The following is a 23,084-nucleotide window of genomic DNA, read 5'->3' as shown; positions in this document are numbered from 1 at the left end:
ATAAATGCTACATATTCCTTTGAGTCTTTTTATTCAGAGAATAGGAAAGAAATTCCAAAGTCCAATTGATCTTTGATTTAACTGGATAGGAGAAAAAAAGAAAACTGCAGCAAAAGCTGAGCCCTAACCAAAGACATCTAGCTATTGATGAAGCTTCAAGATCTGTAATTAGGCCGGGCGCGGTGGCTCACGCCTGTAATCCTAGCACTCTGGGAGGCCGAGGTGGGCGGATCGTTTGAGCTCAGGAGTTCGAGACCAGCCTGAGCAAGAGCGAGACCCCATCTCTACCAAAAATAGAAAGAAATTATATGGACAGCTAAAAATATATATAGAAAAAATTAGCTGGGCATGGTGGCGCATGCCTGTAGTCCCAGCTACTCGGGAGGCTGAGACAGGAGGATCGCTTGAGCTCAGGAGTTTGAGGTTGCTGTGAGCTAGGCTGACGCCACGGCACTCACTCTAGCCTGGGCAACAGAGTGAGACTCTGTCTCAAAAAAAAAAAAAAAAAAAAAAGATCTGTAATTAGAGAATAATAGTTCCATTAAAGCATCTAGAGAAAAGTATCTGGGGAAAAAATAGTTCACCCTTAGGCAATACATCCTCCCACCAGTCTAGTGCCTTAACCAGGTGAAGGTTTACAGTGTCTACTTGTTCTGATCCCTTCACTCTCCTATTTCTATCTATTCTCCTGTCAAAATTCCCTGGCCCACCATTCTGGACCCTCCACAATCTCGCTCAACCACCAACCTCCCTTACCTGCCATTATTTCCCCCTAAGAACCACACCTCACCACCGACTGTATCAGTACCCTGAATTTGCGTAACATCGGCTTGCCTCTTTTCTGAGTCTTTCCCTGACATAGGGCATCCTCTCCCTTACCTCCACCATCCTTCAAGGTCCAACTTAAGTGCTAGAGTCCTGAAGAAGCTTTTCTTCAGGGCTCAAGTGAGAAGTGAACTCTTCCTCCTCTTTACATTTAAGCACTAAGTATGCAGTACTCACCTAACGCCTAATATATTAAAACACTAATGAGCATTAAAGTTCCTTTATATTGAGCTCCCAAGAGCCAGGTATGTGTCAGCAGTGAAGACAGACATGAAACAAGTTCTCATGAAGTTCATGGTCTAGTACATAAGACAAACACTGACAAAAGTACTAAAGGGGAAGTCCAGAGTTCGAGGAAAACAGGGAGCTTCCTAGTCCCTCACCAGACTCTTAGCTATTTGGGAGCATGTTCTGTATCTCTGCCACTGATGTAAATAATACCATATTTATTTGTTAAAGAAAACAATTAATTAATAGAAAAGCAAAAGGACCTGAAGAACAAGAGGATTTGCCTTACCAGATATAAAGACTCATTACAAAGCTCAAGTAATTAAGACTATGGGGGTATTAATGAGAAGAAACAGATTCCCGTATTTTTAGAAATTTTTTGTAGAAACACTCCAGATCACAAAAGAAGCAATTAACTATGTAATATATGGTACTGGGAGAAGTGGTTATTCATATGGAAGTAAATGAATTTATCAGAGGATTCACACAAAATAAAAATTCCAGACTACTTTAAGGACTTAAATGTGAAAGCAAAATTTCAAAACATCCAGAAGAAAATTACGAGAACATCTCTATGACTTCTATGTAGAACAGTCTTTCTTAAACAAGACACAAAAACTAACAACCATAAAGGAAAAGATTGATGCCAGTTACTACAATAAAATTAAGAACTTCAATCAATCAAAAGGCACCATAGAGAGTGAAAAGATGAGCCACACATTAGGAAAGAGATATTTGCAACATATAAAACTCACAAAGGATTGGCAACCAGAATATATAAAGAACACCTGCATGTGCTCGCTTTGGCAGCACATATACTAAAATTGTGAACGATACAGAGAAGATTAGCATGGCCCCTGCGCAAGGATGACACGCAAATTCGTGAAGCGTTCCATATTAAAAAGAAAAAATATTGTAAAAATAAAAAAAAAAAAGAACACCTGCAAATTATTAAGAAAAAAACAAACAATCCAATTAAAAAATGGACAAAAGACATGAACAGGCAAGTCATATAAGAGTAAACAAAAATGACCAATAAATGAATGAAAAGTCATTCAACTTCATTATTTAAGAAATACAAAATGAATCCATAATGAGATACTATTTTATGTTCACCAGATTGGCATAAATTAAAATCTGACAGAACTAAGTGTTGGCAAGGATGTGCAGTAATAGGTACCCTCAATGCTAGTTGGGAGTAGAAACCAATAATCATTTTGGAAAACAATTTGAAATTACCTACTAAAGTTAAATATGCACATATCCTTCAACCTAATATCTCTACTCTTAGACATACAATTTAGGAGTGCTTCCTAAACTTTAAAAATTATTATAGCAAAATTAAAAAATTATGATCTGGCAGCTCAGGCCTTCTCAGGTGCTACCAGCTGCCCTGAGGGATCTTAGGGTCAGTATCTCAGCTTACCAGGTGGGAAACTTGCTCTAGAGAAATTCTTCACATTTGTACCAGGAGATATGTACAACTCATAGCAATATTATGGAAACAAAAAATTACCAAGAACCCAAATGTCTGTCAATAAGATAGATTTTAATAGATAACAATGTAAGAGATAAACTCATACAATGGAATACTTCATAGCAGTGAAAATGAAACCACATCAACATGGATAAGCCTTGAAAACACAAGGCACAGCCAAAAAAGTTTACGTACGCTATCATCCCAAGAATACACACAGATTTCATTCCATTCATGTGAACAAAATTCACATAAACAAAATTTTAAAATTTGTCAGTCTAACCAAAAATTCTGCCATATAAGATAGAAATTTACTTTTATGCCCATCATTATAATTCCAAGAAAAGAAATTATCCCACAATCAAAAGAGCAAGAACACCAAAACAATATTGAAAGCATTATATTGTACCTAATATTGAGAGTAACTGACCTATGGTTTTTATACTCAGAATTTGTGTTTCTCCTGACTAAAAGATGGGTTTGAAGAATTACATCAAAGAATCAGTATAAATGAATGTCTCATATGAAGGAAACCACATATTATCAAGATATGGAAGCCTACTGAAAAATGAACAGGTGCCTTTAAGAAGATTAACATACCAATGATCATCAGCAATCAGCACCCCAGATAACTGAATATCATGGCTTGAGTTTGGTTTATACTTTCCAACTGTAGTTGTTCCTTCTTTTATCATATATAGCAGCATCTCCGATAGTTGTGGATCTTCATTGAGATTAACAAGGTTTGGCAAATGGTTGTCCATTTGAAAGGTAATTCCTGCTTTCTGGTAGAAGTAAAAAAAAAAAAAATTAATCTTAACTACAGCATGAAATTGTTAAATTCACCTAAAACAAATGATCTGCGTTAAACATTAGAATCATTCTATGTACAGTCTCAATAAATTAAAAGTTTCTTAGAATCTGTCCTTATTACAGAATCTCTCCTTCATGACTTCCCTATAACTGTCACCATCATACTTTCAGACTTTTAGAGTTACGTTGATCTTTCTCTGCCCTTCAACATCCTCAGTCCACTCACGTATCACCATCATCAGCAAATTACATCTATTCTTATTGACCGATTATCTTTAGAATGGATCGATTCCTTTTGCTGTATCTTCAGTGCCATCATCTTAGTTCAGGCCCCTTCATCACCTCACACAGGAACTACTGCAGCAGCCTCCTGGTTGCCCTGTCGACAACTTCTGTTTTCAATCCATCTTGTTTCCTATAACAGATTAATTCTCTTGAAAGGGCACTCCCAAAATGTTAATTTCGTGGTCAAACTTTTTCAATGGCTTCTCAATTCCTACAGGACAGGACTAAACTTCCTTGGCCTAGAAATCAGCCCTTCATAAACTAATCACAACATTTATCTTTACAATTTCATTTCCTACGACCTCATATAAACTGCTTATTCCAGTAAAATTGATCCACACACCCTTTTCTGAGGACCCTTAACGTTTCCCATCTTTACTCTCATACAATTTTCGCTTCCTACAAGGCTCTCCTCCTTCTCTCTACCTAACAAAACCTTATCCAAGCTTCAAAATCCAATGTAAATCCCACCTCCTTTGTGAGGCTGGACTGGCCATGCCCAAGGAATTTCCCCCCTGAATTCTTACAGTATGCCCCCCACCGCTCATTTACAGTATTTCTTCTGAGGGCACTTCCTTTGCTCTTGACTCGCCTTCTCCAATTTCCTTTCGATTTCACTCCATTAAGGAATTTTGAGTCATACAAAAAATGTTCAATCCTTTAAAGAAACAACAACAAAACAGAAAACCAAAACGTCCGTCCCCTCACACTTACAGCCCCCTTCCCTGACTCTCTCAACTCTCACTTTCAAAAAGTCCCCTGGTGTGGCTCTATTTCCTTATCGCTGAGTCATTCCTCAACCCACTGTCACCTGGCTTCTTCCTTCACCTCAATGACCTTATAACTAAACAATGAAATGCACACAATTCTGAAACCTGGGAGTCATTCTTGATTTTTCCATTTCTCTGAAAAACCACATCTAAAATAAAAACTCCCAATCCTACCAATTTTACCTCCTTTCTGTTTCTTGAATCCAACTCTTCCACTATTCATTGCTGTTGTCACTGCCACACTCCGAGCTCTCACCAACTCCTGCCTTAACCACAGCAGCAGCTTCCTAGTGAGTAACTTTCCCTGCCACCGTCAGTCCTGCCTCTCTCAAACCCACCTTTCAAACTGTTATTGCCAGAAGAATCTATTTAAAACAGAAGTCTGTTGATGTCCCTCCCCTTCCATTTAAAACCTTCAGTGGCTCCCAACCATCTCAGTCCGAGTTGCTCAGTACGACATGATCTGAATTTTGCGTTTCTCTCCAGTCTAATGTCTGTCACCAGCTTTAATTTTCAACCATATAAAGCTTAATTCTTTAGACATGCAGACTGTGTTGTGGCTCCATGCCTTTGCACATGGTATTTCTCTGCTTAGAAAATTCTGACTTTGTTAGCCTAGCAAATTCCTACTCATCGCACAAAACTCTGCTTAGGTGTCTCCTTCTCTTTGAAGCTCTCCTTGATAATGACTCCCCTCAAAGTTAATTGTTCCCCCCTCTCTCCTGCTTCTCTACTTTTTACGTACTTTTCTTTTTTTTTTTTTTTTTTTTTTTTGAGACAGAGTCTCACTCTGTTGCCCAGGCTAGAGTGAGTGCCGTGGCGTCAGCCTAGCTCACAGCAACCTCAAACTCCTGAGCTCAAGCGATCCTCCTGTCTCAGCCTCCCGAGTAGCTGGGACTACAGGCATGCGCCACCATGCCCGGCTAATTTTTTCTATATATATTTTTAGCTGTCCATATAATTTCTTTCTATTTTTAGTAGAGGTGGGGTCTCGCTCTTGCTCAGGCTGGTCTCGAACTCCTGAGCTCAAACGATCCGCCCATCTCGGCCTCCCAGAGTGCTAGGATTACAGGCGTGAGCCACCGCGCCCGGCCCTTTTTACGTACTTTTCATTGCATTATGTTGAACCACATGAAACTGCCAGTGTTCAACCATTTTTTAACTGCAAAAATTGTAGTTTCCTATGGTTCAAACTAATCAAATCACATTGCATTTTAGTCTTCTATTTACATTTTATAAAACTCCTTCTGGATCACAAGTTCTCTGAGGGATGGAATTGTATTTAATTACCTTGGCCTCACCTGTTTCCTGGCATAGATATTTAATAACTATTTGTGGAACCAAAGTGAATATAACAAGATAGTTTATTTATGTTTTTAAATTTTCAACTAGTTTATGGTCTCTAAGCAATCATAATCTTTTTTTTTTTTTTTTTTTTGAGACAGAGTCTCACTCTGTTGCCCAGGCTAGAGTGAGTGCCGTGGCGTCAGCCTAGCTCACAGCAACCTCAAACTCCTGGGCTCAAGCGATCCTCCTGTCTCAGCCTCCCGAGTAGCTGGGACTACAGGCATGCACCACCATGCCCGGCTAATTTTTTCTATATATATTTTTAGCTGTCCATATAATTTCTTTCTATTTTTAGAGGTGGGGTCTCGCTCTTGCTCAGGCTGGTCTCGAACTCCTGAGCTCAAACGATCCGCCCACCTCGGCCTCCCAGAGAGCTAGGATTACAGGCGTGAGCCACCGCGCCCGGCCAGCAATCATAATCTTGATCTTAACATTCCTTTATATTAATTCTCCTTATGGTATTGCTCTCTACAGAGTCAAACAATAAGTATTTGAGAAATTAAATTTATATTAACTGGCATATTGGCAATATTTATTTAGTGGCATATTTCTGTTATTTTCAAATCAGTTTAGAAAGTTGAAATGATACCTGTAATTCTTTTGTTTCTTGAAGTTTTCTTTTTTCAGCTTGTTCAAACTTTTCTTTCCATACTCTTTCCAAAGACAAACAAATAGAATTAAAAACATCTGGATATGTAAGATTGGGAATCAAGAGACAATCAATGAAAATTAGGGAACTACATAATAATATTTAAAACATGAGAATCTGGGATTGGGCTGCTCTATTCATATGGAAGTTGGGGGAAAAGATACTCAGTATCCTCTTAAGGCCCCCACCAGTTCTATTATCCCACAGCAACACATTTAACATTTAAAGTATTAACCACACATTCCACCTTTGCATTTCTGCCATGTCTCTCTCCTGCTGATGCAGTTTCATTCTTAAGGATGTTATTTCTTGCTGACAGAGCCTATATCGTTCAGGGTCAATACTCCGACTGTTTCTCTGAGCAGCTTTTAGCTTTTCAATTTCTGCCTTCAATTCTGAAGATGTGTAAAAAAATACATGATTAATAACATTTAACATAAATAATTCCCACAGTAATTAATCTTCTCTTTCATGTGATCTTCTAATCTTCTATTTCATGTGAAGTTTTAAATATAGTATTACTAAATAAAACAGAATATTGGAGATATCAACTTAAATTGACATATATGACCTGTAGATCTCTAATTGCATTACCCTGAAAAAGTACTCCCCCTTCATAAGTAGAAATAGCCACATAATGTATTGTCTGAAGTGGGGGACTTTTGAGAGATAAAAGGGGCACTATTAATTACATGGGGACAACAGACATAAACTGTGATTGTCCCAGGTAAACCTCACTCATAAAGACACCTAGGTTAACGATCAAAGATTTTTCAAGCTGGAATTCAGAATACTTATTTTTAATGAACACAGTCCCATTTGTAACATAGAAGGGATCCACAAGGGAAAGGATGGACCAAGACTGAGGAAACAGATTCTGCTCTCACACCTCTCAAGTGTCTACCACCTTCTGCTGCTAAAAAGGGCCAGAGGACAAAGGGGTATGAAAAGATGATAGCTTCACATCAGTAAAGAAAAAACTGTACAAATCAACATTCCTCACAGATATTAAAGTCTATCCTAAATGGATGACTACTGAGAGGTAAATAGAAAGCAGTATTTAGCATAAATGAAGTTAAGCCTGTACTAAAAACTCAAGCTCTTTAAACAGCCTTTAGATCAATGTACTAAGCAAGCAAAGAACTGATAAATAAAATGACAATGGAGGAAAGGTCGTAAGAGAAAAATAACAAATCGCTTTATTGGTATTTCGCTGCACACATCTAAGACTCAGTCTGTAGAATTTATTTTATGCTTGCTGTTTCCCCTTTACCAACACTGTATTTTGTGCTCTTTTTCTGATTGTTTTCCCCCTTATGACTTGTCCTCTTACTTGCTGTCTTTCTACCTGTCTCCTTCCATCACTGTAGGATGATTACTAGTATCTATTAAAAATAGGTCTGGGGAAAAAAATCTTTGATTCTCTTAAATTGCGTATTTTAAGACTGGAATTAATATTTGAGTATAAACTGTGGCAAAGTAAATTTTAAATCCTGAGAAAAATATTCACCTCTAATTAACTTAGCATTCATATCTTCATTTACTTTGGCGATATTGACTATCAAACGGGCTCGGCTAGCATATCTAAGCGTGCTTAATGTTTCTTCTATGTTGCTGGCAGCAGGACTAATTGTAGCAATCATTGCAGTTTTTGAATTTCCACCCAGACTTTCTTTTAACAGCCTTCAAGGAAAAAGAGTCGTAATTAGACTTTGCTTCTCCAACAACCGAATAACAGTAATTAGTTAGAAAGAACAAAACAAACCAATAGTGTGTATAATACAATATTATATTCTTGACTCAAATACCATTTAAAATTTTTTTGGTATCTGTAGCTATTTTTAGATCTCACGAACACTTTATTTTCTCTTATACTATTTTTTTTAGAAATAGGGTCTCACTCAGTCTCCCAGGCTGGAGCGCAGTAGTGAGATCATAGCTCATTTTTTAGCTCACTCTAACGCTGAATGCCTGGGCTCAAGCCATCCTCCCACCTCACTCTCCTGAGTAGCTGGGACTACAGCCGTGCACCACCACAACTGGCCTATTTTTAAATTTTTTATAGAGATGGGGTCTCACTATGTTGCCCAGGCTGATCTCAAACTCCTGGCCTCAAATAATCCTCCTGCCTTGGCCTCCCAAACTGCTGGGATTACAGGCCACCATATCTGGCTTTCTCTTATACTTTTTATATTGTGTCATGAAGCAATCATCTGTATAGAGGTTTTAAAATAAGGTTAACCATCAAGTATTAAGTAAGATCCCTCTCTCCTTGTGAGACCATTAGCTACTTTAGGGAAGGGACTATGTGTCTTGGTCATCTTTCTATTTCCAGGGCAACCACAATATTTAGGAGCAGGTGCTCAATAAAAGTTGGAAATGATGAATGGGCATGTAAACAAAAATTCTACATTATACTGTATGTAAAATCTTTATTTTAGAGGGAAAAAGATATGAGACTTAAAACATATCTTTTATTAGTACGGAATAAATTTCACTATTCTTAACTTTCAAAGGGCATGAAAGAAACAGATTTTTCTCTTATAGGTTTAAGATGGCAACCACATTATAATAAACCAATTATAAAGACACGTTTACTGATAAGTAGAGATGCAGTCCTTATCATAACTACATATTAATGCTCACCAGAAGTGAATATTAAATCCATACAGATGTTATTTGAATGAACCGTGTTGGAAATAAAATACACATGCACTACTGAAAACACTTACTGAGCACCCTGTACTGGCCACCATGCCCGGCTGCTAACCACTTCTTCTTTATCCCAAGTTACGTGAAGTCAGTCTGCCATTCTTTACCCTACAGTATTCACTGTATTTTACACAATTCTTTATACTTTACAAGATACCTACCATGTAAGAACAGATTCACGATAAGGAATAAAAACCCTCTTCTGGTTTGCTTGTTCAGAGAGTGCAGATATAACTTTTCCCAAAGTTAGCAAGGACTTGTTGATACTCACACCTTCCTAAGATTAAAAAAATTTTTTTTACTTAACTTCTTAGCAACAAATTTATTTTACAAAATAAATTTCTCCCCTCGTATAATTATTAACTCTTTCTTCTACAAACTACCAACTTTCTTATGGCTCAAAGTTTCTTTGAAAATTAATCACAACCAAAAAGAACACACCTCTCTTTAAACCACAGCAATGCAGTCCATAAATGTAAGATAAAGATACAGTTTTTAACTAAGTATATTCAGTTTGCATTCTCCTAAAAATCGTGCCCTCAGGAATAAACGTCATCAGAAGGAGAAAAGCGGCCATTTACCTTCAGTCGGTCTTCACTGGTGCGAGCCGTGGAGCAGCGCTCACTGCCTGCCAGATCTACTAGGTTTATGCGACTTGTTATTCTGTGATCATGTTCTTCCCCTTCCACAAATTCCGTCTATAGCAAAATGATATTGAAATACTTTAAGTTCTTCTATGACTCACCATCAATCTAATTCATTAAAAGTGAAAGTTTACAAGATTATAAATCATTTATTTTTAAAACCATTCCTTCTTGAATTTGGGATAATTTATAAAGCAAAAAATTCAGAGTCTACTGAAAAGAATACATCAAGCAATGGTTAGATCATGCCAAAATAAAAGAAATAACTAAGAAAACTAAAACCCATCACTACTCAGTTATAATAAAGAAACAACAACAAACAGAGGAAAAGCTTAATGTACAAACATGTTGCTTATCCCAGCATTGTAACAGCAAAATGTATAAAAACAATATAAAAGTCCAACAGTAGAGAAAAACTTGAGGAAATAAAATAGTTAATGGAATATTATATAGTCATTAAATTATTTTGCAAAGAATTTTAATAACATAAAATTGTTACAGATGTTGTGAATTTAAGTGCGACTATGAAACAACTGAAAGATTATATACCAAAATGTTTACAGGGGTTTATTTGAGTAGCAGAATCTATAGCTAAATTTTTAAAAATCTTTTACTTTCTGATGTTTTTCTGAATACTCTATAATTACTTTAATTACTTTTTTTTTTTTTAGAGACAAGGTCTTGCTCTGTCACCACGGCTAAAGTACAGTGGTGCAATTATAGCTCACTGCAGCTTCAAACTCCTGCGCTCAAGTACTCCTTCCACCTCAGCCTCCCAAGTAGCTAGGAGTATAGGTTCGTACCACCACACCTGGATACCACATGTCATTGCTAATATATTATCATATATTGATATGATCATATTAATGGTATCATATTAACAATCATCTATTACTGATTTAAAAAATTAATAAATGGCATACTGCCATATATACCAAAAGTCATTCAGAGTCATTGTGTATATTTCCTAAAATCCAACTAAGTTTAAATATTTATAACTATACATTTATCTTTTGCTTTTAAAGAAGAAAATAAGGCCGGGCGCGGTGGCTCACGCCTGTAATCCTAGCTCTCTGGGAGGCCGAGGTGGGCGGATCGTTTGAGCTCAGGAGTTCGAGACCAGCCTGAGCAAGAGCGAGACCCCACCTCTAAAAATAGAAAGAAATTATATGGACAGCTAAAAATATATATAGAAAAAATTAGCCGGGCATGGTGGTGCATGCCTGTAGTCCCAGCTACTCGGGAGGCTGAGACAGGAGGATCGCTTGAGCCCAGGAGTTTGAGGTTGCTGTGAGCTAGGCTGACGCCACGGCACTCACTCTAGCCTGGGCAACAGAGTGAGACTCTGTCTCAAAAAAAAAAAAAAACAAACAAAAAAAAAAAAAAAACAAAAAAACAAAAAACATAAAGAAGAAAATAAGAAAGACATGAAACTTAAATGTATGTACTATCTTGCCTATGAAAATCAACAACAACAAAAAAAATACCTTGGTCTGGGTCATCACCAGGGTAAAAACTGAATGAGATCGGGAGCTTTTATCGTTCATACCAGTAGCAGCTGTTGCTCTTTGTTTATTCCCCAATTCTAGCCAACTCTAATAAGAAAAAAAGAAGGGAGGTCAAAACAGCAGACTATAATTCATTGGAATAAAAATTAAGGTAAAACAAAGTTAAGACAGCACATTTGGTGACATACACACATTTATAATCCACTTATAAAATGAATAACTATTTCTCTTTTAATAATTTATATTCCCATTGCCTATTTTTTTTTCCCATCAGAGAAATCTGAATCAGGAAATAATAACTTTAAAAGGCTATTTCTATAACTCTAAGCTGATCTGATGGTCAATATTGATTGTTATTTAAGAAGAGCAATTCTTTTGATTAAAGCTTAACAAAAATCAGTTTGTGATAAATAAATACAATTAACCTTTTATTTATGCAAATAGCAATTAAGGAAATATTCTTATGAATATTTAAGTTTGGACTCTGTCTATTAATAGTGAAAAGATGACAAAATACAATCTTACCTGGATATCAGAGTAAGAACTGACAACATTCCTATTTTTAAGAAGTAAAAAAACAAAATTGATTTCTTGTTCTCATAAAACAACAACAAACTTTCAATTACATAATTACTATCTGAAGGTCATAATAATATTCACAGATATTATACTGATTCTCCCAGAATCTTTTATTTTTCCTATTCTTAAATCCAGTAAATAATACTTTAATTTTACCAAAAAGTACGATTTTTCTTAATATAATGAAGCACCTTAGCATCTTAGCATTATAATGTTCAAGTCAGAATCATGACACCAAAAGATATACTTAACACATATGTATATGCACAGGTACATGTATGTGTTGGGTACAGGTCCCAACACAATCCTAGATTTATTAAATGGAGCTGAATTCATATCTAATCATTTTCCCTTTCCTTTAAGAAAAGCATTTGGAGTGAAAGAGAAAGTAAATGACTCCTGGCATTTATCAAACTCTTAATTCATTTTAGCACCTTCTTCCCTCTTCAGCTTAAAGTAATAGGTATAAAAAGCAGGTCGAGAGGGGAAATTTAACTTAATGGGGAAAGGAGGGGGTAAAAAGGAGAAAAACCGAATTTATGTATTTATTTCATACTCAGTATAATTAATACTCTATGTCAGACACCTTATAGGTACTGTGAAATATACGAACAAATAAAAACAAGGATCTAACACTATATAGAAAGAGAGGGAAAACTTCATAGGATATTATTAAGGGTAGAAGGCTAAATAGTTATCCAGGGTTTCAAAGTTGGGGAGGCCAATGAGGATATAATAAGAATTATAAGAATTTATGTATTTATTTCATACTCAGTATAATTAATACTCTATGTCAGACACCTTATAGGTACTGTGAAATATACGAACAAATAAAAACAAGGATCTAACACTATATAGAAAGAGAGGGAAAACTTCATAGGATATTATTAAGGGTAGAAGGCTAAATAGTTATCCAGGGTTTCAAAGTTGGGGAGGCCAATGAGGATATAATAAGAATTATAAGAGAACAATATTCACTCTATTCATTTGTTTTCTCTTCCTTGCTCTTGCTGAGCTAAACACTTACATGGACAGTGCTTCAACATATGGTCCAGAAACAGGATGCTCCCTTACTCTCAGCTAGAGAGAAGCAAATATTTGCATCATCAGGAGTATAACAAATATTTCATATAAAATACAATTTTAAATGATCATATTTTCCTATATTTTGAGTTTAAGGTAAAGAGATTTGTATTTACTTTATCCAGAAAAAAATACAAAGACTTTCATAAAAATAAATCTGTAAGGCATTAAGAAACAGCTTCAATGCCAAAAACTATTTATAGTTGCACAATATGCAATAATACATTGTAGCATCAAAGTTCTTGCTAGTTTTTTATACTTTTTTTTTTTTTTTTTTAGAGAGACAGGGTGTGGTCTCTAACTCCTGGGCCCAAGCAATCCTCCCAACCCAGCCTCCCACACTGCTGGGATTACAGGTATGAGCCACTGTGCCTGGCCTAGTTTTTTATTCTTAAATTAAATCTTGCAGTAGATACTATCTATATACTTTTACATCTCTCTATAAAATACATTCATTACAATTTCAGACATTTATATTTTTCTTCATTGTTACATTATCATACATTTCCAACTCTGTGACTAGAAATTTTAAAACATACAGAAGCCACAGAAGAAAATGTCAAATTTTGTTTGTTTCTTGATGTTGCCAATAATAAACTGCATAACTTTGGGAAAGTAAAGAAGGCAACTGACTTCATTAGATTTTTTTGTTTCTTGTGTTCCAAGGTCCTTTGCAAAATTACAAATTTTAAGTTCAAATAGCAACTTTTTAAAAGCTTAAGTAATTTTGAATCATTTTATTTCACAGATTATTTATAAGATATCAATTTGCTAAATAATCCACTGAAATACATATTCTATTGGTTTTTTTTTTTTTGCGCCAACCCCTGAAGTACATATTCTATAATAAAAATGTAATTTTCAAAATTTTTACTGCTTTTTGGTTTACACCCTGTTAGGGACTTGGTGTTTGACTTACATGGTTGAACTATAATAAATCTTGGGACAAATATTTTATCTTTAACTTTTACACAATTCTTGATTAAAATAAGGAGGTTGAATTTTAATAACTAATTTCCACTAATGATAATGTTCAGTTTTTCTACCTAACAATGGAGTTAGACTGCAGATCCTAAGCATTTGCCATCATACAACAGCATTTTATAAAAATTTAAGCTATTATCACCCAGAGAACTCATAATTATATGCATTTATAAGAACAGAAAATAAAAACAAATAATAGATTGTTTTAATCTTACTGGTTGCTTTCTCTGCCCATTTTCACCTTTACAAACCAGAAGGTCATGAATTTTTTCATTATATACTTCAAAGAAGCTCATTTCAAGGTGATAGCTGACCTAGTAGGAATAGAAACAACATGTAATTTATTTTAAAATTCTTCACATGTTTTGCAAATCATATATCTGATATGGGTCTAGAATCTAAAATATATAAAGAATTCTTACAACTCAACAACGAAGACAAATAGCCCGATTAAAAAATGAGCAAAGGACTTGAACAGACATTTCTCCAAAGAAGATACACAAATGGGCAAAAAGCACATGAAAAGATGCTCAGTATCATTTCTCTGCAGGGAAATGCAATCAAAGCCACAATGAGAATCACATTGTAGGATGGCTATAATTTTTTTTAAATGAAAAACAAGTGTTGGTGAGGATGTGCAGAAACTGGGACCCTGCTCCACTGCTGGTGGAAATGTATTTAATAAAATGCTGCAGCCTCTGTAGAACATAGTTGGCAGTTCCTCAAAAGGTTAACTGTACAATTACCGTATGACCCAGCAACCACTCCTACACATCCAAAATAATTGAGAACAGGTATTCAAAGAAAAACGTGTACCAATGTTCACAGCAGCACTACTCACAATAGCCAAAAGGTAGAAACAACCCAAATGGCCATCAACTGACGAATGGATAAACAAAACTGCTATATCCATACAATGGAATATTATTCAGCCATTAAAGGAATGCAGTACTGATATATGCTACAATATGGACGAACCTCCAACACATTATACTAAGTGAAAGGAACCTGACACAAAAGGTCACATATTGCACGATGCCATTTACATGCAATTTCCAGAATAGGTAAATCCGTAGAAACATAAAGCAGATTAGTAGTTTCCAGGAGTTGGGGAGAAGGGAACATGGGCTGTGACTACTTAATGAGTCCAGGGTATCATTTGGGGGTGATGAAAATTACGGGGGACTAGAGAGAGATGACAGCTGCACAACAATAGGAATGTACTAAATGCCACTGAATTGTGTGCTCTAAAGTAGTTAATTTTGTTATATAAATTTTATCTCATTAAAAAAATATTTTAATATAAACAACAACAGAAGTCCTTGCATTTCTTCTTCTTAACTTCTAGGTAATGTTCAATTCAATCCAATAAGCATAGCTTAAGTACCTATATCCTATGGGTATGGCTTTAAGTTATTTTCAGAAGGCTATAAAGAAGTGTCAGACAAGGTTCTTGTCCACGAGGTTATGATCTCAGAGAAATACAACATACCCTTCAATAGACAAGACAGAGCAATAGAAAATTAAGAATGAAAATGAGGCCGGGCGCGGTGGCTCACGCCTGTAATCCTAGCACTCTGGGAGGCCGAGGCGGGTGGATTGCTCAAGGTCAGGAGTTCGAGACCAGCCTGAGCGAGACCCCGTCTCTACTAAAAATAGAAAGACATTATATGGACACCTAAAAATCTATATAGAAAAAATTAGCCGGGCATAGTGGCGCATGCCTGTAGTCCCAGCTACTCGGGAGGCTGAGGCAGTAGGATCGCTTAAGCCCAGGAGTTTGAGGTTGCTGTGAGCTAAGCTGACGCCACGGCACTCACTCTAGCCTGGGCAACAAAGTGAGACTCTGTCTCAACAAAAAAAAAAAAAAAAAAAAAAAAAAAAGAATGAAAATGAGAGCTAGGCCGGGGGCGGTGGCTCACGCCTGTAATCCCAGCACTCTGGGAGGCCGAGGTGGGCAGATCGTTTGAGCTCAGGAGTTCGAGACCAGCCTGAGCAAGAGCGAGACCCCATCTCTACTAAAAATATAAAAGAAATTATATGGACAGCTAAAATATATATATAGAAAAAATTAGCCGGGCATGGTGGTGCATGCCTGTAGTCCCAGCTACTCGGGAGGCTGAGACAGGAGGATCACTTGAGCCCAGGAGTTTGAGGTTGCTGTGAGCTAGGCTGACGCCACGGCACTCACTCTAGCCTGGGCAACAGAGTGAGACTCTGTCTCAAAAAAAAAAAAAAAAAAAGAAAATGAGAGATAATGAATATAAATAAAATGACTAATCAGAAAGGGGCTGTACCACCTTCTATTCCCCCTGCTCGGCATCCATATACTGTTACCCTCTACCATTCTGAGTAATTCCTAAGTTCACAGAACTGCAATCATTTGGTTGCACTCACGATGTGCCAGGCACTATTCAAAACCTCTTACACAGACCAACTCCTTTAATCCTCACAGCAAACCTATGAGAAAGATACCATCATCATCATCATCATCATCTCTATTTTCTGTGCTGAAACTCAGAGAGGTTAAATAAATTGTTCAAGGTCATAATTCTAGTAAAGTGCAAAAGCTTAGATTCCAATTCAATTAATCTATCTCCAAAGTCCATGCTCTTAATCATTACATTATATTCCTCAGTAATATAGTCATTCTACGCAAAATCAGAGCCTCCCAGTTCTGTGAAATCATTCCAAAGACCTCTGCCTCTACTTCACCCGATCTCTCTCTCCCTGGCTTCTATTACCTTCAAATTACTCTGCCTCTAAAATCTTAAACAGAGAACTCTGCCCCACAAGCCCACAGCTTTCTCACTTCCTTATTCCCACTAACCTTGAACTTGAATCACATTATAGTCTCCATACAACCGTGTTTCTACTGATCCCCCTACTCCTATTTTCAATTCAATTCCTGGGAGTGGGGAGTTGAGAGGAGAATAAGAAGATAGAGGAGGGGCAATGTATCCACAGGGAAGACAGAACTCAACATCTACTCAACTCTGCTTTTCCTCTCGTGATCTCAAAGAATGCCATCAATATCTACTCTGGTTCTCCAACCAGAAACACTGATTTCCCTCTCCCTCATCCTCCATTTCCAATAGTCAGCAAGTCTTACCAGTTCCGCTTACTAAGGTCTCCCAGTGTTTGCCCCCTTGGCCACCTCTACTGTCAAACTGCCTTCGTTTAGCCCCTTGACATGTCTTACCCAGCTTACAAGTCCCACAGCTGGTCTCTTTGTATCTAGTCCTATTTCCCTTCAATCCATTCTCCACATCGCAGCCAGGGCTATTTTTTTTTTTTTTAAAGAACAAATATGATCATGTTACTTCCCTGTTTAAAACCCTTCCACAGCCTTTTAGATTCCTGGAAGCTGGTTCACAAAGTGCTTCAAGAGCTGAGTTCTGTCTGCCTCTCTAGTTTCCTCTCTCGTCACCCGCACCCTTAAATTTCACATTCAGAACAAAGTAAACAATTTATAGATTCCTAAAGGCGCCCTACTTTCTTGCTTTCAAATCTTTGCACATGCTGCTCCCTCTGCCTGGAATGTCCTCCCTCCTCTTGGTTGTCACCAAGCTAATAACTGCTATGAATCCTTCAAAAATAAGCTCAGTTGCTCTCTCCTCTACAAGAAACTGTCTCCCACCAATCTTCCATGTTCTCACTCACATGTTCTATCACATCATTTACTTTATTTACATTTAATTGATTGTACTTAGCTGTTTACTGGCCCATTTTTCCCATGACACTTTCCTAACTACAGGGACTAGGTCTTTTAACTCTATGCCCCTGATCTAGCACAATATTTTCCCAATTTCCCTTTTCATAAGAATTACTAGATGAAAAGCATAAAACTTATAAAACCCCAAGCTCTACCCCAGACCAACTGACTCAGAACTCCAGAAGAGATTTTTAGCAAGTGCACACGTATGCGTACACACATGCACACACACATGCACACGCGTGCATGCACACACACACACCCCTGCCACATCTCTGGTGAGTCTTATGATAAAGCAAATCTGAGGGGAAAAAATTGGTCTAATAGAGTGTCCAGCAACAGCAGAAGCTCAGTAAATATGTGCTGAATATATAAACGAATAGGTGAAAAGGGAAGCCAGCACAGCCTCTTCAGGTGGAGTCTAGTGGAAAAAGCACGGCTTTTGAAGTCAAATACGGGTTCAAACTTCAACTTTACTACTCCTTCTGCTTCACATTGTCAAAAAGTTTATGCCTGGCCCTGCTGTCCTCAGTTATGTCTGCGCTCCTGTCTGACTACGGAGACACGTATAATGGCACACAACTGCCACACTGTGAGCCACTATGCAGACACAAAAGAAACAAGGCAGAGGAAGGTAGAAAAGACAGAAGAGATGACGCCCATCACTGTCCCCCAGGTGGAACTGATTCTGAATTTAGGATCCCCATCCTCCCTGTCTCCACACCACTGTTCCAGAGGGGAGTAATCTAGAAATTAGAACTACATCTTCCATGAAACATGTCCTCAGAGGTATGACTCTGATTTGAACTTGATTTGACTATTTTCTAGTCTGATAGGAAGCTTGCAGATATTATGAAAACATACCTCTTGGGATTGTTTTTTAGCTACTTGAGCAAAAAGATCTTCACAAAATCTTGGAATTATTCCTGGTTCTTCACTAAATCCCATCATCCTGGAAAATACATTATGAATAAGGGGTAAATAAAACCAATAAGGTTTTTTAAAAAAATTATTTTGGGGTAAATGGGCTGGGGAAGGAATGAGGAGCAAGTTAATTAAATCTCAAAAGAACCCACACTCTGGAGCCACATCTGTCTTAGTCCAAATCTCGATCCCACCGTTTATTAACTCTGTGACCTTGAACAAAATACTTGACCTTACTGAACATCAATTTCCTCTCCTGTAAAATGGGAATAATAAAAGTATCTAATTTAGAGAGCTGTGAGAGAGTATAAGCTAAGCCTTTAGCACAAGGCCTGGAATATTAAGAACTCAATAAATGTTAGCTACTATTAAAATTCTGAGTATTTCCTTCTAGGACAGGAATTATTATCATAGCTACTATTTATCAAATGCCTTACTTTTAATTCTCTTACTTGTAATTCTCTTAATACTTGCAGGATAACTTCTCTGTGCTTCAGTTTACATAAGAAATATAAACTATAGTAAAACAGGGCCATTGATATTTACAAGGTAAATTGTATCTCATGCGGAAACTGAAGCCCTGAGGCTAAGTACTTGCCCAAGTTTGTAGAACTAGTATATAAAATGGATGAGATTTGAGCCCAGATCTCTGTGGTTTCACAACTACATTTTTTCTATCATATCGTGTTGCTTCTCACAAAAGATGATGTAAACATTTCTGGATAATTGCATTTGCAATACAACTTACGTATATGATTTTCCAGAGCCAGTCTGACCGTAGGCAAAAAGACAGGTGTTATAGCCTTCGAAGGCTCTTTCTAGGAGCGGTGCTGCTAGCATCTCATAGACAGTTGTCTGGCTAGCATAGTGAGGATGACTTTCATCAAAAGACCACAATGAAACATCATAAATAAAATTATAAACTTGTTTCATGTCAGGATGTTCCACAGTTATTTCTTCCCCATTCATGAAGACTACCTGGGATGCTTTTTCAATCTTCTCTCTTTAAAGAAGCACAAAGGTAACAGCTTTAAGTTTAAATTAATAAAAAATAAAGGAAGAAAGAAGCACAAAGAAAAAATCGAGTTATTACAATTATTGCACGTATTATTCGTACAGAATATAGTAAGGACCTGAGAACCAGTTATATAGAACATTCATCCAAGGCAAGATAATTCTTCAGTTTTATGTTGAAAATGCAGACCAGCAAACATAATTCTAGTGGGTTTCTAAAATATATTTCCTGTGACTCCAGTGCCACCAATCAAAAGGAAAATGGAATTCCAGATTTATTCTCCAGAAAAACTACCCTACTCATACAAGATTTTTCCTCTTTACCTTTTTCTCTTAAACTGTACCTTTTCCCATCCCACCTACTCTAATCTGTCTAAACTCTTCAGTTGAAATCTAGAAACATCTTTATTATACAAATTTTGAGGCACCAATCTATATAAAGCTGGCATAAAATATAATTTCAATGAACTCATATGAACGTAAGTTTGAATCATAAGTCTCTTGGCTACTAGTTGTTGTCACTGTTATTCCAACAGTTCCTCCTTCCTCTACATTCTCTCCTTTACAATCATGAATCTTCATGTCCATCCTTCTTCCATCTCAGACTTAGGTGGTCTTAGGTAACATTTCACTTACTCTAGATCTGTAGTAAAACAATGTCACTCCTCATCCGGCCCCAGATGTCCACCCACTTTCCCCTCCACCTCCTCCTCTGAGACTCTGCTGTAAATCAGAATTTATCCTGGAAACCATCTGCCTCATCAATCTGACAAGTGCCAATGCACAGCAGGCCTGCTTTCAAGGCTTGTCTGATGAGTCTGGAATGAGGCACTAGGTCCCTTACTAAGTTCTTTTCAATGTAGTCATCCATCTTGGCTCTTGTCCCTACCAGCTCGGCTCTTTCTATTGCCTTTCCTCCTGCCACGGTGTTTGTGGCTTTTCTCCTAGACTTTCCAACTCCTCAAATTAGCGCCCCCTCTGGTCTATCCCCTTATTACTAACCCATTTTCACTAGAAAGATTTTGTAACTTGCAAACTGGAGGTTCCTTCCCCAGTGCAGTGATCATCAGATCCTCTTCCAACAGCACCAAGTTAAACACTACCGACCCTATGAAATTTTTCCCTGTCCTCCCTTAAAATATTTAAAAATAATTAGATTTCACATTTCACTTGTTCAACCCTATCCCTAATCTGTGTCTCTGTCCCACCCACAATCACTTTTGGAGAGAAATTTTTTGCCATCAAAATCAAATTTATAACAACTATATTTTAATCCGATGATGACGATGATCACCGCTCTGGAAAGGGTTTTGAAAGGACCTCTTTGGGGAACAAGTAAGTAACCGGTTATGGCTCTTTGTAAGGGAAAGGTAGACGATCCCAGCATATACTGCGGCTCTGAAAGCAGACTGCATTAGAGACAATAAATGACTTATTCAGGTTTTTTTTTTTTTTTTTTTGAATAATTCAAAAAAACAAGGAAATAGGCTTTTTAAAAGCAGTATACCTAGAGAAACTTACATATATAAAATGTGGTGATTTTGGGTTTTTTAGTATACAGTCAATCATCAAAAATTGCCAACATACTACAACTAAACCCAAAAGTTCTTTCTACATAAAAATACTGTCAACAAGTTTGAAGATACATAAATATGCTGACTTTCCAAAAGCAGAGGAATTAAAGACACATTACATGTTACTGGCTTGGCTTTAGAATTTAAAAGGTGTGACATACCTGTTGGTGAAAGGCCTGACTCGTACTGCCACTGTCACCTGACTATTCTCTACTTTCAAGGGGTCTGTTTCTTTAGAGGTGTTCTGAACTGCAGTTTCTTCCACAGCAGGGAGTGCATTTTCTTGTGAACTTCCCCTTTTATTTGCAAGAAGAGAACTTTTTGGCCTTTGTTTAACTTGAAGGTTAGGCATCCTATTCTTCAGTATTGAATCAGCTGGGCTCTTCAGCTGAGAAATGCCACACTTTGGTGTTAATTTGTGTTCTGTTACACATTTCATAGGTGTTTTTTCTAAGCTTCCAAATTTATTTGAATGTTTTGCCATGTCCTTCCCAATACTTCTATGATGTAAGTTTCCTATGCCTAACACTTTCACATCCAACTTGCTCTGAATAGGTTTTGCTGCCAAGTGTCCTGATTTAACAACCTCAGTTTGACTCTGGGAGCCAATGGGTGCTCGGTTACTTGAGTACTTCAGTGCAACACTTTCATTTGCCCCGCTGCAGGCAGAAAATGTTTCTTTGTATTTCTCATCAGCCGCCATTTCAATGTCTTTTGGATCTTTAGCTAAAGGTACAGAAGATGCAACAAAAGAGTTTTTAACATTATTTACAACATTTACATTTGTAGTAGTTTCCTTTGAAGCACAATTATTTTCTCCTTTGCCTCCCACATCCTGCATTGTTTTCCATTTCTCGATGTAATCTGTTCTAGCTGTTTTCCACTTTTCCGAAGAATCTGTTTTAGCACGACGTTGTAATGTAAGACATTTTTCTGCTGTTTTTTCAGTTGTGTCTCCCAACTCACTACCAAGCAAAGATGATTCTTTGTTCCTTGTAGTTCTTCTCTGAAGTGCCAATTTACCTACAGGGTTAGGGGTAAGGGATGTATCTTCTTTTGTTTTACTGGCAGAAATAACATAAGTGCTATTTATGTCTCTGGTTTTACTCGCAGATCTCAATAATGGATCATCATTTTCACATTCTGACATATCCGACTTCAAATGCAGCTTAGGTCTGCTACTGCGGGTGAGAGCACTTAGTGAAGAACTCTTTGGGGTAGAAGTAACATCAAGGATATTGCTGTTATTCCTATTATGAGCAGTGTGTACTGACATTTTGGCAGACAGTTATTTTTAAAAGAATGTTGCTGAAGATTCTAATCTCCTCTTTGGACATTCATTTGATTTCCAGCCATTTCTTATGTATCAGTTTCTAAAAATATCCAATAAACTGCAAAAAAATAAAGAAGGATTTAGATTGCACAGACTACAAACCACCTTTAATAATATAGAGAACATCCCATTGTGTAATTCTCAGAAACATACATTAGAATAAATCACAATCTCCAGCTCAGACATCGCTTCCAAGCAACTTCAGACAAATCTCTTCCCTCAAAGAGCTTACAATCCTTCCCAAGATTCATGTGCCTGGAAAAAAAAGAAAAGAAAAAAAGAAAAAAAAGAGCTTACAATCTTTATTCAACAAACATTTAAGTCTCCACACGTGCCAGGCCCTCTGATAGATACTATCGACTTCAAAGACAAGACCTGTTTTCTCATCTCCTTAATCTAGTCTAGAAGAAATACACAGATAACCCACACATCAAGCCACATGTGCCAAGTGACTTAAGAGATGCAAGTGCATGTCAGCATAGATTTTTTTTTTTAAGTACCCTCAGCTTGGGAAGTGGGGTGGATTAAAGGAAACCCTGGTACCTAAATCAGAGTATGGACCAAGTATTTATATAAATAGCTGTTAAATATATGTTGAATACAGGAATGCCTATAGAGGG

At 37.1% G+C, this 23,084-nt stretch overlaps 1 protein-coding gene and 1 non-coding gene across 2 annotated transcripts in view; one reads left to right on the top strand and one right to left on the bottom strand.

Moving 5' to 3' along the window:
- KIF14 (kinesin family member 14) overlaps window positions 1–22,407 on the bottom strand; it is a 53,262-nt gene extending 30,855 nt beyond the window's left edge. The window contains exons 1-13 of the mRNA XM_069459558.1: window positions 21,293–22,407; window positions 19,292–19,546; window positions 18,484–18,571; window positions 14,120–14,218; window positions 12,865–12,917; window positions 11,784–11,814; window positions 11,238–11,345; window positions 9,688–9,804; window positions 9,268–9,383; window positions 7,905–8,077; window positions 6,642–6,789; window positions 6,335–6,398; window positions 3,131–3,315 (exon numbers count right to left, since the gene is read on the bottom strand). Of these exons, the coding sequence (XP_069315659.1) occupies window positions 3,131–3,315; window positions 6,335–6,398; window positions 6,642–6,789; window positions 7,905–8,077; window positions 9,268–9,383; window positions 9,688–9,804; window positions 11,238–11,345; window positions 11,784–11,814; window positions 12,865–12,917; window positions 14,120–14,218; window positions 18,484–18,571; window positions 19,292–19,546; window positions 21,293–22,407 (2,552 nt within the window). The remainder of the gene's footprint in view (window positions 1–3,130; window positions 3,316–6,334; window positions 6,399–6,641; window positions 6,790–7,904; window positions 8,078–9,267; window positions 9,384–9,687; window positions 9,805–11,237; window positions 11,346–11,783; window positions 11,815–12,864; window positions 12,918–14,119; window positions 14,219–18,483; window positions 18,572–19,291; window positions 19,547–21,292) is intronic.
- LOC138375871 (U6 spliceosomal RNA) lies at window positions 1,848–1,955 on the top strand. Its single transcript, XR_011231576.1, has one exon. It is a non-coding gene; the product is annotated as a U6 spliceosomal RNA (small nuclear RNA).
- Window positions 22,408–23,084: the final 677 nt, after the last annotated feature.

The sequence above is a fragment of the Eulemur rufifrons genome, chromosome 27 (assembly GCF_041146395.1).
Source record: "Eulemur rufifrons isolate Redbay chromosome 27, OSU_ERuf_1, whole genome shotgun sequence".
In the NCBI taxonomy this organism is placed as follows: domain Eukaryota; kingdom Metazoa; phylum Chordata; class Mammalia; order Primates; family Lemuridae; genus Eulemur; species Eulemur rufifrons.
This window is presented reverse-complemented; position numbering and strand designations above follow the sequence as displayed.